This window comes from Palaemon carinicauda, chromosome 3, assembly GCF_036898095.1.
Source record: "Palaemon carinicauda isolate YSFRI2023 chromosome 3, ASM3689809v2, whole genome shotgun sequence".
Lineage (NCBI taxonomy): Eukaryota > Metazoa > Arthropoda > Malacostraca > Decapoda > Palaemonidae > Palaemon > Palaemon carinicauda.
Genome location: NC_090727.1, coordinates 167,745,615 through 167,763,114, shown reverse-complemented (window position 1 = coordinate 167,763,114; position 17,500 = coordinate 167,745,615). Strand labels below are relative to the sequence as shown.

At 35.6% G+C, this 17,500-nt stretch overlaps 3 protein-coding genes across 3 annotated transcripts; 2 read left to right on the top strand and 1 right to left on the bottom strand.

Moving 5' to 3' along the window:
* Positions 1–2,837: 2,837 nt before the first annotated feature.
* LOC137638028 (crustacyanin-C1 subunit-like) lies at positions 2,838–4,341 on the bottom strand. The gene is made up of 4 exons (XM_068370121.1): positions 4,193–4,341; positions 3,956–4,040; positions 3,287–3,406; positions 2,838–3,117 (listed from the first exon to the last, which is right to left on the bottom strand). Exons 1-4 carry the CDS (start codon positions 4,337–4,339, stop codon positions 2,870–2,872), a joined length of 600 nt encoding a protein of 199 aa, XP_068226222.1. The 5' UTR covers positions 4,340–4,341; the 3' UTR covers positions 2,838–2,869.
* A 3,390-nt stretch (positions 4,342–7,731) lies between these two features.
* Positions 7,732–9,659, top strand: LOC137638027 (crustacyanin-C1 subunit-like). Its single transcript, XM_068370118.1, has 4 exons — positions 7,732–7,893; positions 8,034–8,118; positions 8,832–8,954; positions 9,185–9,659. Exons 1-4 carry the CDS (start codon positions 7,741–7,743, stop codon positions 9,424–9,426), a joined length of 603 nt encoding a protein of 200 aa, XP_068226219.1. The 5' UTR covers positions 7,732–7,740; the 3' UTR covers positions 9,427–9,659.
* Positions 9,660–13,493: 3,834 nt separating this feature from the next.
* On the top strand, positions 13,494–15,376 carry LOC137638026 (crustacyanin-C1 subunit-like). Its single transcript, XM_068370117.1, has 4 exons — positions 13,494–13,745; positions 14,107–14,191; positions 14,550–14,669; positions 15,026–15,376. Exons 1-4 carry the CDS (start codon positions 13,584–13,586, stop codon positions 15,271–15,273), a joined length of 615 nt encoding a protein of 204 aa, XP_068226218.1. The 5' UTR covers positions 13,494–13,583; the 3' UTR covers positions 15,274–15,376.
* The last annotated feature ends 2,124 nt before the right edge of the window (positions 15,377–17,500 follow it).

Here is a 17,500-nt window from a genome sequence, read left to right as displayed (position 1 = left end):
ATTCAGCAGAAATCCATTTAAGGAGAACTTTGAAAGCAGTTAATATGAAAGTCATAGAACTTTAACACCTAAGTTGAATTGGCAGGAGCTTTATTTTGTGCCAAGTTAAAGATGACACATTTCTATTTGGATAAATTTGGAAATATCGAAAAGTAAGCTTTGTAAAAACATCAGAATAAAGGCAGAGCCTCCAACACCTAACTGACAACAGACGCAAAATGAAACTTGTTTTTATTTTTGAAACAAATGATAAATATCGCACAAATCTTATTAAGTCTAATGTTTACACAATATCAAGATGAAGGTGTCAGCACCATTTAAAGTAATCAAGGTAGAGCTCAATCTTAGCTGAAGAAACCTCTTTGCTTATAATCAAATTAAATTCAATTCTTCTTCTTCTTCTTCTTCTTCTTCTTATTATTATTATTATTATTATTATTATTATTATTGTTATTATTATTATTATTATGAGCTGAACTCGGGACGAATATTGTTTCTGAGATAGGCATTGTCCCTCGTTGATGTCGCTCACTATCACGCTGTTCACTGTAATGTTGATACATTTAACATCATATTAAAGAAGGCTATATGATAGCTGTGTCTTTTAAATTGTTGGGTAGGAACAGAGAAACTGCTTCCCATCAATCCTTGAAATTTTCATTTGGATAAGAGGATTATTCTAGGAACAATTTTCTCCACCGCCAACAATAGCCATTCAACTTATACAGAATTAAAATTTTTTGTGGCTTTTCTATGTCAGATATCAACATGAAAATTGATATGGAAAAGTAGATATCCCTCCTATAAATCCCTGAAAATGTCATTTAGATATGTGAAATATTCTACGAGTAATTTACGGCGCCGCCGAAAATCAGAACCCTCGGATATCGGAAAATGGCTACTGAGACTTTTCTATAGCAAGTATCTATACAAAAATTGAAATGAATGTAGTTCACATAACGCCCATCAAACCTTATGAAAATAAATTGGAGTTGTTTGCTCGTCCCCACTGATTTCTTAGCTAAAAGTCGTCACTTAAGAACAAAAGTGACAGCCGGGAATGAAAATTGGCAAGCAAAGTTTATGTATATCTACATAATCCTTTAAAATTTCATTTGAATATATTTATTGGTATAGGAGTTGTTGGCTCCGCCCCCGATAATATCATCTGCCGCCACCCCCCCCCCCCCCCCCAACAATCCCCTCTCCGAAATCCATGGTTAGGCAATGACTGGGCTACGGGTTAGGTGAAATATCTTTAGAAAAAATTGGCATTTCATATAAGGTCAGTCACTTCGTTCGCAACAATCATTATTATTATTATTGTTATTATTATTATTATTATTATTATTATTGTTGTTGTTGTTGTTGCTGTTTTTGTTGTTGTTGCTGTTGTTGTTGTTGTTGTTGTTGTTGTATATTTTCTTAACTGGAAGCTTGTCCTTGTGGGACCGGTTTGGCCTTTGCATATTAGTTGAGCCCCGTCCGGATATAAGGTCCGGGCAATCTGCGCACGCACGCATATTGTTCGAAGGCTTTTCGGAGTTCAGGAGTCAAGGAGTAGGAGGAGTGGAGGAGTTATTTTGTAATGGCCGGTCTCACTCCCTCTGATCATCGGTGGTATTTTATGAAGTTGTTTTAATCTTAACCATTGAGACTTTGCCAATGAGAAGCAATAAGGCTTCAAATAAGTCATCTCTGGATATTCTCTAATTGGGATGGCGATGATGATGATGATTTATGTAATTTGGGCTATGCGTCTCAGCACTAGGGCCGGGGAGTCTATTTAGGACTAATCCCAGAGTTGTACAATTGGACTGTAAAAGTAAGGAAGGAAGAAAAGAAGACTGATAGTGATAGTTTCTTGAAGTAGAGAAATTCTTAGAAAAGAACCATTGTTCTCTAGTCTTGGGTAGTGCCATAGTCTCTGTACCATGGCCTTCCACTGTCTTGGATGAGAGTTGTTTTGCTCTAGGGTACACTCGGGCACGCTGTTCTATCTTGTTTATCTTCTCTTGTTTTTTTTTATAGTTTTTGAATGTTTTGTATTAATTCTCTTTTAATGTATTCATTCCTTATTTTTTCTCGTTACTGGGCTATTTTTCGCTGTTGGAGCCCTTGGGCTTATAGCATCTTGCTTTTCCAACTAGGGTTGTAGCTTAGCTTATAATAATAATAATAATAATAATAATAATAATAATAATAATAATAATAATAATAATAATAATAATAAAAGGAGGGATAAGCAGAAGAATGTTTGGTAGAGAATTTGGAAATGGTTTTACTGGATATGAGTTTTACATCAGTTTGAGTGATTTCTTAAGGATAGAAATTCATTGGATTTTAATATGGGACCAATGCCATGACTGACGCCCTATGGGAATATATGTGAACCTGATTTTATTTCCAAAAATTACATTTTAGACAAGTTCATCTATAAATATACATGGTTCCATATCAAAATTCAAAGAATTTTCCTCGGGAAGAAATAAGAGAGAGAGAGAGAGAGAGAGAGAGAGAGAGAGAGAGAGAGAGAGAGAGAGAGAGAGAGAGAGAGAGAGAAGAGAGAGAGAGCCGCCATTATGTTTATCAGCGTCAATGATCTTACATGTAAGTATGACAGAAAACTCAAAATCAACCAATCAATCATTGCCAATGTAGTAATCATTCAATACTTAAAGCTAAATATCAGGAATACTCCCTGAAGCAAACCACAGAAATATTTCATATTTTATTGGGTACAAGAGTTCTAGATTGGATGAAACGTGAACAAAGTATTTAGGCAAAATTTAAAACAAAAAGGTTATAAACAAAACCTAAATACTCAAGAGGTAAACTGTAAGCATTTCAATGGGCAGAGACCAGGCTTTCAAATGGCCTGAGTCTCCTCGTAGGGGCAATTGTCTCCCTGAGGAGTCTGTACGAAAGTCGACGAATCTACACCAATTTTGGCAAAGGCCTCTTGGCAAACTTTCACATGACGTGGATCCATTTTGGGGGTTCGGGAGAAAATGAAGCCGAAGTCTCCGTAGAACCTTCTCTGGACGTCCTTGCAAGCATAGAAGCAGGCGTAGTTCTGGTAATCGGTGGCGAGCACAACCAAAGGTGCTGGCGGAGCTGCAGCAAAGCAAAACATGAGAGCCTAAACAAACAATGATCTAAACTTTATACCGACGATTCTACAAAACACAAATATGGTCATGAAACGAGCAACACACAAGGCCAGGAAGTTTGGAGTAAAAAGTGAATAATGGTGGAGTCAAAGGAGAAACAAATAACTCCTTACCTCCTTCGTGAGTAACCAAAAGGCGTGGCCCCTGGGGATCGTAGAAGAGGGATCCTAGAGTCCTTATATGAGCTCCCGTTGCATCAACGCCATTCGAGGCTGTTCGGAAAGCGCCTCCAACTGGGGAAAGGAATCGAAAATGAGAAGCTTATCTTAAAGTTCTATTATTGGGGGAAAAGTTCCACAACTATCAATTAAAAATAAGTTTATTTGGGGCTTATTATGGAAACACAAGAAATAAACTATATATATATATATATATATATATATATATATATATATATATATATATATATATATATATATATATATATATATATATATATATATATATATATATTCCTATTTTATTACCCGGAAGTCACTTATGTCTTCGTTAAAGCTGATTCAGTTTAGAAATGTTCTCATATATATATATATATATATATATATATATATATTGACATTGCCAATCTTCTCTTGTTAAATCTGAAAACACACAGAGTGCATTCATTGATTAAAACTAATTGAAATATGGACTGCCAACGTTCTTGTCAAAATTCATATTATTTCCACCTTCTCCGCAATGATAAAAAATTACTATAACTTTGATATAAAAAGTTTTCAGATCTGCAACCACTGGCAGACACAGATTTTAAAAAAAAAGAAGAAAAAAAAAATTTTCCTTACTGTATTCCAGTCTCCACTGCATACATCTGGAGAAAGGGTCAAAAGGGTTGGGTGTGCGTGAATGCTGATACCAGTTTCCATCCATCTGCAACAGCCAAGGTTTCAGTGAGAGAACAAAAGAGCGACTGTATAGAACTGCAATTCTCTCTCCATTGGGAAATCATTTCATTGAAATATGTACCAATAATATGTTTGCTTAATAAACCACCTCAGAATTTAGATGTTTAATGAACTTACCTGCCAGTGGTTCGGTTGCTGCTGTTGCCACAGTACTGCCTCATTCACTATTGGGCAGGACCCCTCTTTCACGAAGTCCGGGGCACTTCTGACCACAGAGGGGCCCACAAGAAGGGCCACCAGGGACAAGTAGACGTGCTTCATCATTCCAGGACAACGAACAGAATGGCGGGAGAGACTCAAGGCAGGCTTTATATACCGAAGGGAAAGCCTTAGAATATCAAGGTACATAAAAGAAAGAAAAAAAAAATCATAGGCATCTGTCATATTTTTTTTTCTTTTTTGGTTGAGTACTTATGACCTCAGTTAGCCATCTGTATACGATGAGAGTGGAAATATTACTTTTTTATCTTTGACTTATCTCTTTATGAACTTCAAAACGGAGTCAAGGATTTTTTTGTGGCATAAGGAAAAACGTGTTTTAATTCATGCCTTCAGCTGTAAACAACTCAAGGAAGCTCAGTGATTGAGAGGATGAAGAGAAGAAGAGGATTTGCATAATGATTTTGTTTATTGCTTGAGGTTCCCATTTATGGGCCTGGCAAGAGTCATCATCTTGTCGATGATATACAGTATGTAATATATACATATATGAATATAAATATATATATAAATATATATATATATATATATATATATATATATATATATATATATATATATATATGTATATGTATATATATATATATATATATATATATATATATATATATATATATATATATATATATATATATATATATATATATATATATGTATACAAGGTCTAAATATGTCAGGTCTGTTCATTAGGTTGCTTGAGCCTTCGGGGTGAGCCAAGTTGACGACCTTACTTCGATCGCCTCTGACCTGGGTTAAGCGGATCAGATCATTCCAGTCAATCTTTCAGAGCATTTAATTTCTTATCTTATCTACGCGATAAGAGATTTAAACACACATGACATACGTGCCGTATTGGTTCTCATAAGAGGAGAAACCAGTTAGAGAAAATATCTTTTCGTCGCTTCACAAAAGATGAAAACCTTAAAGAGAAATGGGTTCACCTCTGTCGCAGCGAATCGGAACTTACCTTTTACGGAGGGACGTTTCTTTGTGGTGGCCTATTGTTCTACCGTCAGCAGCCATTGTTTGGTCCTCCCTGGTTCTAGCTTTGACGGAGATGGGCTTGAGAGCTGATCATATGCATAGATGGTCAGTATTTAGGGAACATTCCTGCTAGCTAGATTATTGTCACTGTCTCTTGCCTCTGCAATTCATGGGTGGCCTTTAAACCTAAACCTTAAACCGGTGTAATTCAGGAATATTGTGCAATGAGATAACTTTAGCACAAGGTTCATTGTACAACAAGGAACATGTAAAATTCCTCTTAAGAATTATATGAATATGCCTAAAAGGAGAAAGATGGGAGATTTATTAGTTTTCTATATACTGTCGAGAAGAGAGAGAGAGAGAGAGAGAGAGAGAGAGAGAGAGAGAGAGAGAGAGAGAGAGAGAGAGAGAGAGAGAGAGAGAGAGAGAGAGAGTTTTCAGATTTAACAAAAGCAGATTGGCGTTAGTAAATATATGACAAAATTTAAAATTCAAATGTGCTACGTAATTCTTTATTGAGGTTTGCAGTGATTTCCGGTTAATAAATTAAAAATATTCTTTTTTATTTTCTCAATTTTTCTTGTATTTCTATAACAAATGATAACGCAAACTTAAGATTTACACTATAACACTATTCTATCTTATTTCTCTTCCTCTTGTCTCGTTCAAGCTTTTATAGTATATACAGGAAATATTTGTTTTTTTTGTTGTTACTATTCTTAAAATTTTTTATTTTCTCTTGTTTCCTTTCCTCACTGGGCTATTTTCCCTGTTGGAGCCCCTGGGCTAATATTATCCTGCTTCTCCAACTAGGGTTGTAACTTAGCTAATAATGATAATAATAATAATAATATTAATAATAATAATAATAATAATAATAATCATTATTGTTATTATTATTATCATAATAATAATAATAATAATAATAATAATAATAATAATAATAATAATAATAATGATTATCATTATTATTATTATTATTACTATTATTATTATCATCATCATCATCATAATAATAATAATAATAACAATAACAACAACAACAATAATAATAATAATAATAATAATAATAATAATAATAATAATAATATAAAAGATCGTTTAGGAAAATATATTTTTGTTCGAGATTCACATGAAACAAATTGCACTGAATGACGGTCCCCTGAAACTGGATTATGTTGTCGCTATGAAATGTCAGCTGAATAATGTTGTCCGACCATAGACAAAACATCCACTTTTTTATCTCTAAATGCATCCAATAATCGATTTTTCATTAGACCCAATAATTCATTACCGTGTCTTAGATACAATTTTTGTTTTTGTTTTCAGCAACTGTTGCGATTACAGTCAATTCATGACATACAAGTAACTCACAGTTTCTTTTTTTTTTTATATTACTGATCTTAATTCATTTATCACCATCTTCGCCTGCGCCTATTGACTCAAAGGGCCTCGGTTAGATTTTGCCAGTGGTCTCTATCTTAAACTTTTAATTCAATACTTCTCCATTTATCGACTCCTAGTTCGCGCTTCATAGTCCTTCAATAATTCATTTATACGATGATCAAAATTATTTAAGTGATATTTGTCCTAAAAAAAAAAGGATATATTTTAAAATATACATCAGTTTGACTTTACTTCTTTATCTGTAATTTCATTCATGCATAACTCTACTAAAATCATATTAGCAGTTCTCATGCAGCAGCCCTTTTACGGAAAGACAATTCTATATTTTTTCTTTTCTGTAATTTTTTCTTTGAGTGTCCAAGAACTGACCGGTTTCAATGTTGCTTTAGTTTGCTGATCGATGATTTTTGAAATAGGGAACTAACATCATGATAATAATTATTATTTATACTGTTCTTATTGTTGTTATTGTCGGTGTTATCATTATCATTATTTCAAAGATCGTAAGAAATGATTTTTTGGAATTATTATTATTATTATTATTATTATTGATGTTGTTGTTATTGCGGGTGTTGTTAATTTTAAAACGAAAGCAAAGTAGAAAGGGAGACCAATCTCTCTACCTTTCGTTTCTCTCCTCTTATTCCCTCTTTCCTAAAATCAATTGAATAGTTTACTGATGGAATAAAAATAAAACCATCATTGTAAGTCTTATGGCTGAACCTCAGTCACTAAAGACTTGTGTATAGTAAAGATCTTTTGGTTTGTTAAGTCGTCTGGAAAAAATGTTAAAGGATGTTTTATCCAATTCGTCACTTTTAGGCCTCGCCAAAGGATATTTTTTATGAAGGAGATCAAGTTCTTTACGGCTGACATCACTATAGAGGAATCCTAAGTTATCATATGACTATCACGAGGAACATGTTTGGTTGATAAGTTATGAAGGGCAACTTTTTCTGTGCGTTCGTATGTGTGTCAAATTATGTTGCCGAGAGGGAGTATATAATGGGTCCTCCGCAGATCCTTCTCAGTCCTCAAACAAACACAGCAAGATGAACGCCCTGCGCCCTCTCCTCTTCGCCGCCCTTGTGGTGGGTGGGACCGCATTTCGCAAACTCAATATTCCAGATTATGTGGTTCCTGGAACGTGTCCTGCCATCAACGAGAAACAACTCTGGGATATGCAAAGTCCCAGACTTTTCCAGGTACTAGTGGGTCATTCTCGAGTCTGGAAGGATGAAAATCATTGTCCAAAAACTTTGTCTTTTCCAAAACAAAAACAACGAATGGGGAATCCGTGTCACTGCAGCTCTAAGTAAGGTTTCTTTGGTCTTCTCTTTTCCAGATGGGAGGAATTTGGTACCAGCATTCTAACACTCCTTTAGAGTTCCAGCCCATCAAGAAATGTCTGCAGGTCAAATACACTTGGGGTAAGTTCATGAACTTAGTCAGGGAACTTAAAATCATCATTGTCGACGAAACTGCATTTACCTGTAACTATAGATGTGTGATTTTTGCTTTTTTTTTTCAAGATATTTAAAGACATTTACAGTACTGTTCTGTTTTTGTTTCAGCATGTAGTTTAATATAATAAACAATTAGATTTATTTGTTATCATATATATATATTTTATAATTGGCTCTTACACTGAATGTGATATCAAGTGAATAATTGATTGGACCATATTTCATTGCAATACCTTCCTTTCTGAGTAAACCATGGTAGACACAGAACTTTATCCCTATGTGGCCTGATTGGTAACGTCTCTGCGTGGTGTTTCCCAGTCGATGGTTAGAGTCCCGCTCAGACTAGTTAGTGCCATTAGTGTCTGTAACCTTACCATCCTTGTGAGCTATGTTTGGGGGGTTGGGGGGAGCCTATAGGTCTATCTGCTGAGTCATCAGAAGCCACTGCCTGGCCCACCCTGTTCCTAGCTTGGGTGGAGAGGAGGCTTGGGCGCTGATCATATAATATATGGCCAGTCTCTAGGGCATTGTCCTGATTGCTAAGGCAATGTCACTGCCCCTTCCCTCTGCCATTCATGAGCGACCTTTAAACCTTTACGGGGACCTCGCTTATAGAGCGTTCCATTGTGGTGTTGATTAAGAATCCGTTGATCAAAGAGACTGATTTCTGTTTGCAGACGGAGAGGGCTTCAGCACAGCTGCCATGGGTCTCTCGAGAAGCGGAGTCCAGATGAAGAACGAAGGAAGGCTTTATCCTATGGCCAATGGAGAGCCCCGTCTCGAGATCACTGCGCAACACTGTAAGATTTGCTCACATTCATGTCATCCTACTATCCGTCTCTGTCTGTCATTCCAGATATTAACAGCCAAAAAACTCTATTTACCATCAAAATATACTGTACTCAATTATGGATAGAAGTATAATTATGATTATCTAGTAAACATCCTTATTGAAACATGTAAGCCTTTTCTGTTCTATCGCTTTTACTGGAGTCTCACAAATCTGTTCTTTATTGTGTCTGTTTCACAGCAATTCCATCACCGCTGGTCATCCTCGACACAGACTTCTTCAACTACGCCTGTCTGTACTCCTGTATGGAGATGGGCGGACGCTACATCACTGACATGGGCTTCGTCTACTCCCGCAAGCCGAAACTACACCAGGCCTACCAGAAGGTGTGCGAAGGGGCCTTCAGGAAGATTGGTGTAGACACCAATCGCTTCGTCAAGACCTTCCAGGGAGACACGTGCTCGTATCCAGAGGCTCATTAAGCCAGTTGTTACGTCACTACCTGAATTCGATGCTTCTCTTCATCTGCCATAAGAAGGCGTACGCTCTCTTGTCTGCTTTGAGGTTTGTGTGAAAATTAATAATGGATTTGGAAGGGATTAGATTATGGTTTAGATCTAATTCTGGATCTAGGACCAAAAGTTTCTAATTACTTTGTTCATTATTATTGTCACCGATTAATAATTACGATAATAAAGTCGATGGAAATGTACAATTCCATCGCATTTTCCTTATGGTTAAATGTGATGTTTAACTGTTCATTGTGAAATAAAATTACACATGAATTACTCCAATTTTCTTTGAGCCCCCAGAAGACTTAGAATAAATGTCCGGCTGAAATTACCTTTCTGATTCTCAATGTAAGAAGGATTTCTAAATTAAGAATTAAGAATTAAGAATCATAGCTGTATCAAGAAATCAAAATCAGGAAGGCTACAAAATATTACAGCATAGTAAACCAGGAATGATAGTTGAAGTTCCTCAGAAGTCCAACTAAGGACAATATTATTGATATGAAAGTCATAAGTGTTTCAGGGTGGATATGCCTTTTGACAATCTAGTCTCTTTGATCTTGTCAATGAAATATTATATCAGCACTGAATAAAACATTATCGGGAATGATATTACATCATTCCTCCCTTAGATAAATCCCATTCGAGAGTAGTATAGAACGTATGTATTTAGGAAAGAAATTAGAGAAGTGAGGATACAAAAAAATAAATTGACAATGCATTCTATCTCAGAATATGACTTTTTTTGCAGTTTATTTATTTATTTATTTATTTTTTGACAGGAATGTTACTGAAACAAACTTTCCCAAAAAATATTAATTTTAAAATTTGTGGAGAAAGTTTGTTAGCGAAGGAAGAAAAACTGGTAGAATTTTGTCGTATATAACTGAAAAGTTACTCCTCTTTACTGGTTGTTCTAAAGCTATTTGTTCCTTTGAAGAAGAATAAAGCTGTCAACATACAAAATAAAATCTTTAATTTAGATTAATATTATTATTATTCTTATTATCATTACTAGCTAAGCTACAACCCTATTTGGAAAAGTAAGATGCTATAAGTCCAAGGTTTCCAACAGGGAAAAATAGCTCAGTGAGGAAAGGAAATAAGGAAATAAATAAACGATATAAGAAGTAATGAGAAATTAAAATAGAATATTTTAAAAATATTACCAACCTTAAAACAGATATTTCATATATAAACTATAAAAGGACTTATGTCAGCCTGTTCAACATAAAATATTTGCTGCAAGTTTGAACTTTTGAAGTTCTACTGATTCAACTACCCGATTAGGTCACAGCTGGAATAAAACTTCTAGAGTACTGTGTAGTATTGACCCTCATGATGGAGAAGGCCTGACCATTAGAATGAACTGCTTGCCTAGTATTACGAACAGGATGGAACTGTCCGGGATGATGCGTTGATGAGGGGTTGACAAATGATCATTTGAAATTGCTACGTCAGATCAAGTTATGAAAGGATTTATTATTAAAGTATTAACTTAAACAATTTTCATCATTTACTTAAACCTCAAAAATATAGAATCCTATGTGAATGTTTAAACAAAAGAACAGAGAGTTTCTTCTGCCATCAGTGTAGTATGATTATAAGTTGTGTGTTTAAAACTGTCATTTCTCCTATATGATAAAGAACAATGTAAATGCGAGCATTTACCTGAATATACTGTATATATATATATATATATATATATATATATATATATATATATATATATATATATATATATATATATATATGTATATATATATATATATATATATATATATATATATATATATATATATATTCAAATAAGCCATATATTTTTGATACAATAATGTCTGGATTCTCTTAACGACCTCGGGATCAGAGCCCCAGGCGGAATCACACGAAGAAAAGAGTTTTTGACCGGCCGGGAATCGAACCCTGGTCCGGCAAGCTTGTATAGACAGTGACTACCACTTGGCCACGAAGAAAGATGAAAGTCAATGACAATTCTTCTGTACTTATACCTGTCGATTAATCGAATACCAAGTAACAAACTACCAATTAGCTACGATGGTGAAGATGGGTTGATTTCAATTCTAAGTACAAAACACCTGGATTCGACAGGTATAAGCACAGAAGAATTGTCATTGACTTTCATCTTTCTTCGTGGCCAAGTGGTTTAGTTACTGTCTATACAAGCTTGCCGGACTAGGGTTCGATTCCCGGCTGGTCACAAGCTCTTGTCTTTGGGTGATTTCACCTGGGGCTCTGATCCCGAGGTCGTTAAGAGAATCCAGACATTAATGTATCAAAAATTTATGGCTTATTTGAATATGAAAAACACGTCTAAATGTGCAAAACCTTATCATGTATATATATATATATATATATATATATATATATATATATATATATATATATATATATATATATATATATTATATACAGTATATATATACATATATATATATATATATATATATATATATATATATATATATATATATATATATATATATATATATATATATATATATCTTTCCAAGCTTAGCGAAAGAGAGATAGTCATACCTTGGTGAAAGGGGGACCCAGAGAGGTATACTCAGAAACAACTCTCCCACAAATTGCCTAATCAGCAGTTTGTAGTCAAGAAAGGTGGAGGGGTTAGGAAGTGTTTAATGTGCGTGAACGTGTTGGTGTGTGTGCATGTATATATATATATATATATATATATATATATATATATATATATATATATATATATATATATATATATATATATATATATATATATATATATATTTAGACGTCATTTTTGTCGGATAGGGTACACTAGTATTTATGAAAAAGATGTGAGAGAAATATGTCAGATTGTTCGGTTGTATTCCTAAGAAAAAAAAGAGCTGTTTCTATAGATAGATCCAAGTCAAGCATGACTGAACATTTCGCTTTGAATATGCCTCCGTACAATAAATCATCTAATCTCTCTCTCTCTCTCTCTCTCTCTCTCTCTCTCTCTCTCTCTCTCTCTCATTGACAGACAGACAGACACACACACACACACATTTTCATGCATTAGTAAACCTTTCGTTTTGCATGCGTGCGGTACAATAAACTCTCTGAATGCATAAGGGTGGAATCACACAAGTCGTTTCTTGCTCGAGGTTTTCGCCAACCTCCAGCCGATGACAGCAAGCCAAAGTGCTTTAGCGTCGCTGTTCGATAATCTAAAAGGAAAAAGTTGAATGAAACCTATCAGATGATATCATGGCGCCCAGAAATTTTCTTACTGTTTTAGTTATGTGTATTATCGGTATAAAACGTGAATTGAAGAATACTACAACTACCATAGGATGAAAAAAGCAGATTTTTATTAAATCTTGAGGCTTGTTGGACTCAAGATTGCCAAGCAAGAGTACGTCTTATCTGCAGCAGCCATCTTGTTTATTTACATCCGAATTCATGCTTGCGGTTTGTGCTGGCTGCTTCCCGTCCTGTGTGGGAGCCCAATATCTCGAGCAACAAGCTCTCGTATTCGCCATTTTGGGCAATAATGGCTTGCTGGTGGCGATAAAAGCCTGGTTTGATTCTAGCTTAAGCCATTGAAGCAACGATCAAGGTTAATTAGCAACTAAAGATACACCTAGGTAGACTCACTAACCAAGATTCTCTTATTTTCATTGATTACATTATAAATGTTATCGCACTGTCATCTTACATAATAATGAACGCTTGCACTTGCTTTCAATGCACGACCGACTAGATTATAACATCAACTGGTTGTTACCAAACAGTGACATCCATCAGTGAACATTCAAAATTGCTTCAGCAGAACTTTTCGAATTACTATTTATCTTTTCTTTTTGTCTGGTTAGCCTTGTACAACGATAAGAAAATGGAGTCGTCTGAACCATATATCCTTCTTCTAAACCGACCCAGCCCAAAAATCCTTGAAATTTATAGTTATGTAAACTTTGGTCTAAGCAAGAATTGCTGCTGCCTGTCGGTTCCAGTTCTACTGAGACATACCCGAACCCCGTATATAAGGCAACTGCTAAAGCTCGTTTTCCAGTCACTGGGTAACTGCCACTTACCCGTCCATCCCGAGGGAGCTTCTCCGTCAGCATTTGTGTAGACTTCGAATGATGACAGACATAATTTCTTTCGCCTTGTTCGCCGTCCTTGCGACGGCAGGAAGCTGTTATGAGCTGAGAGCAGATATTCCAGACCATCTGGTTCCAGGGACATGCCCACAGGTCAATGAGGAAGAACTCTGGAAGCTACAGAAACCTAGATACTTCCAGGTACACAGGTGGTTTGTAAAATTCTTAAAAGGAAATTGAAATTCGGGAAGGAATCATTAATCCCATTCTTTCAAAGTACCACGTTGGCACTCTGCCAAAAAGTAAGCTTTTTGTATGCCATTAATCATAAAATGGTACAATAGTTGAAAGTTTGATTGTGGCTGGAAGGTTACTCCGAAAAGCCATGTGTCATTGCAATAGTTTGTTTCGTTCGGTTGTCCTCTTCCGTTGAAGCTTACTTTTCAGGGACATTTCGCTCTTGTTAAACGTGATTAATTGTTCTATTTGAATAACAATGATGATATTAATTTTGATTGTTTGGATATAACTGGAATAATTTCTCTATATCTCTGGTTTTCAGTTGGCAGGGAAATGGTTCCAGCAAGCCGTTACTCCCAATAAATTCCAGCCCATGGAGAGATGTGTGGAGACCCAGTACAATTGGGGTGAGTAGCCACGAATAGTTTGATGACTTACAGTAATGTCTTTTTATTACTCTTGTCCTCGTGATGTCAAATTCATTCAAATATGTCATTAGACATTAACGATTCTAGAAAGTCACTTAGGCCAAATGTTTCCAGGTTTCTTGATCCCCAATATAACTGTAGTATGTCCAAAGGATCGCATATTTCTTTGTGAAAATGTCAAGATATAATAATGATCCCTCTCGCCTGGCCAGTTATTGGAATAAACCTGACAGTGATGTATCATCTCGTGTTCCACAAATCCATTCACAAAACTCTTAGTTTCCTTTCCCATAAAAGAATTTGACCTTTCTAAAATGCATTTTCACTTCGTTTTCAGACGGAGAAGGATTCCACATGCGATCGACGGGTCTCAAAGGGACAGAAGTGGTGGCAACAGAAGGGAGGGTCTATCCTCAGCCCCACGGGATGCCCAATCTCGAGATAACCCACCAACATGGTATCAGCTTTTCTTATTCTTATGTCTTTGATTTGACTTATCATATCAAATGAAAATAAAAAAAAAATTATGTAACTACGGCAAAAGACTTCTTTTATTACATCTCATTGCAGAAGTTAACTTTGATAATCGTGAGTTGAATAACACAGGACAATAATCTATCTTTTTGCCTGAACAATGGTAATATTAAATAGAAAAGTTAGTAAAAATTTTATATTCTTATGAGAGAGAGAGAGAGAGAGAGAGAGAGAGAGAGAGAGAGAGAGAGAGAGAGAGAGAGAGAGAGAGAGAGAGAGAGAGAGAGAGAGTACCAGCGGATTATCCTAACTCCATTTCATCTCGTCCTTCCCCTACAGCATTTCCAGCCCCGCTACTCCTTCTTGAGACAGACTTCCTGAACTACGCCTGCATGTACTCCTGCCTGGAATTGGGCGGAGGGTTTAAGACGGACCTGGCCTTCGTGTATTCGAGGCAGCGGGAAATGCATCCAGCATACATGAGGATTTGTGAATCCGCCTACGGGAAGATTGGATTCGATCTCGGCAGATTGTTCAAGACCAGCCAGGGAGAAGACTGCTCTAATGCAACCTTGGTTTCTGCTTAAGGGAAAGAAACCAGAACGATCGAAGGACTTCTAAGACTTGCTTGTAATATCTTGTTATAAAGTCAGTCTAAAACTTACACTTTATGTCATATTATAGAAATGCAAAAGACGTCTTCTTTTATTTAGCTTAAATTCCCTCTCTTTCTGTCGTTCAGACATAAAACTTCTTGCGGGACTAAAAGAGTGAGAGATTAAAGCACAGATGATGTAGCACCTCGCTGGCCTTTATCAGCTGTCAAAATGACCTCGGATTTGATTAATTGCCAAACAGCCATTGAATAATTTAGCCTCAAGAGCCATATACGTTTTAAGGATGTTGTTACAATGAAATCGCCTCTATGGCAAATGTGAATATGTAACAGGAAGAATATTTGCCAATATCGATCATGTTATTATTATTTTCTAATATTATTATTGCTTGCTAAGCTACAACCCTAGTTGGAAAAAGAGGATGCTATAAGCCCAGGGGCCCCAATAGGGAAAATAGCCCAGTGAGGAAAGGAAACAAGGAGAAATGAGATATTTCCAGAACAGTAACATTGAAATAAACATCTATATTTAGATAGAATAGTGTGCCCGAGTGTGCCCTCAGGCAAGAGAACTCTAACCCAAGACAGTGGAAGACCATGGTACAGAGGCTATGGCACTACCCAAGAATAGAGAATAATAGTTTGATTTTGGAGTGTCTTTCTCCTAGAAAAGCTGCTTACCATAGCGAAGAGTCTCTTCTGCTCTTACTAAGTGGAAAGTAGCCACTGAAAATTTACAGTGCTTAGTTAACCCCTTGAGCAAAGATGAATTTTTTTGATAATCTCAATGTTGTCAGGTGTATGAAGACAGAGGAGAATCTGTAAAGAATACCAGACTAATCAGTGTATGTGTAGGCAAAGTGAAAGTGAACCGTAACCAAAGAGAAGGATCCAATATATCACAGCCTTGCCTGTCAAAAGACCCCATAACTCTCTAGCGGCAGTATCTCAACTACCAGCTTCATGACACTTAATGAGTCTTATGATTTCCTCTTCAATGAAGATATTTTTTGGAAAAGTCACACTGAATTGGGTTATTCCATCATCTATATAGACGATATAATAAAGAAAACAAACATTAGGGGAAAATTCCATATAAATGACTTTACAATAAAATCTTCAGGTGCAAATGAAAGAAGAAAGGTTAACGTACGAAGAGAAACTAGCTGAATGGCAACATAATCTAAGAACAGCAATGATGAAAAGTAGCATTCACTGATGGTGCAAAGGATATTGCTTGAGTACTACTAAGAATAGCTTTGATTGATAATTTCAGAAATTGTTTAAAAAACGGGAATGATTAGCAGAGAAAGAGAAACAAGAAAGGTAAGGCAGATGAATCTTTGCAGAAATCATGGTTTTACAGATGAAAATGTGACAGATTATAAAAACAAGCAGAGGGTAATACAGAAATTAAACACTGGAAGTGGGGATGGATAGAACATTCTTAGATTTGCTTTGAACAAAAAAGATGTTGGGTAACATAAGCAGGTGAAAGATCGGATAGACTTTTGTGATTTTTGACAACATTCTTGAATGATTGGTAGTTTTAGGTAAAAAGCAGCTCTTCTAGGAGAAGGACACTCCAAAATCAAACCACTGTTCCCCAGTCTTGGGTAGTGTCATAGCCCCTGTTCCACAGTCTTCCAAGTCTTGGATTAGAGTTCTCTTGCTTGAGGGTACACTCAGGCAAACTTTTGTTTTATTTCTCCTCCTCTGATTTTTCTGAAGTCTTTATAGCTTATATACATGAAAGATTTATTTCAGTGTTCTAACTATTCTTAAAATATTCAATTTTAATTGTTTACTATTTTTTTTGTAGTTTATTTATTTCCTTTCCTCCTTGGGCTATTTTTTCTGTTGGAGCTCTTGGGCTTAGAGTATTTTGCTTTGCCAACTAGGGTTGTAGCTTAGCTAATAATAATAATAATAATAATAATAATAATAATAATGATAATGATATTAATAATAATCTATAGCTTTGATCTAAAGATATAAGCATTTTCTAAAATCTAAGAAATGCTTTACACGAAATTTGTTAGCAAGATAAAGACAAAGTAATAATATTGGTCCTGAATCTTATCTTTACAAATCTCCTCCTCAGAAGGTAACGTTGTTATTAACCATCTGTTTAAAACAGGGATTTCTTACCAGGTATCGCCTGAAATATCAATTCTGCAAAGTCTTCTCCTCTTACT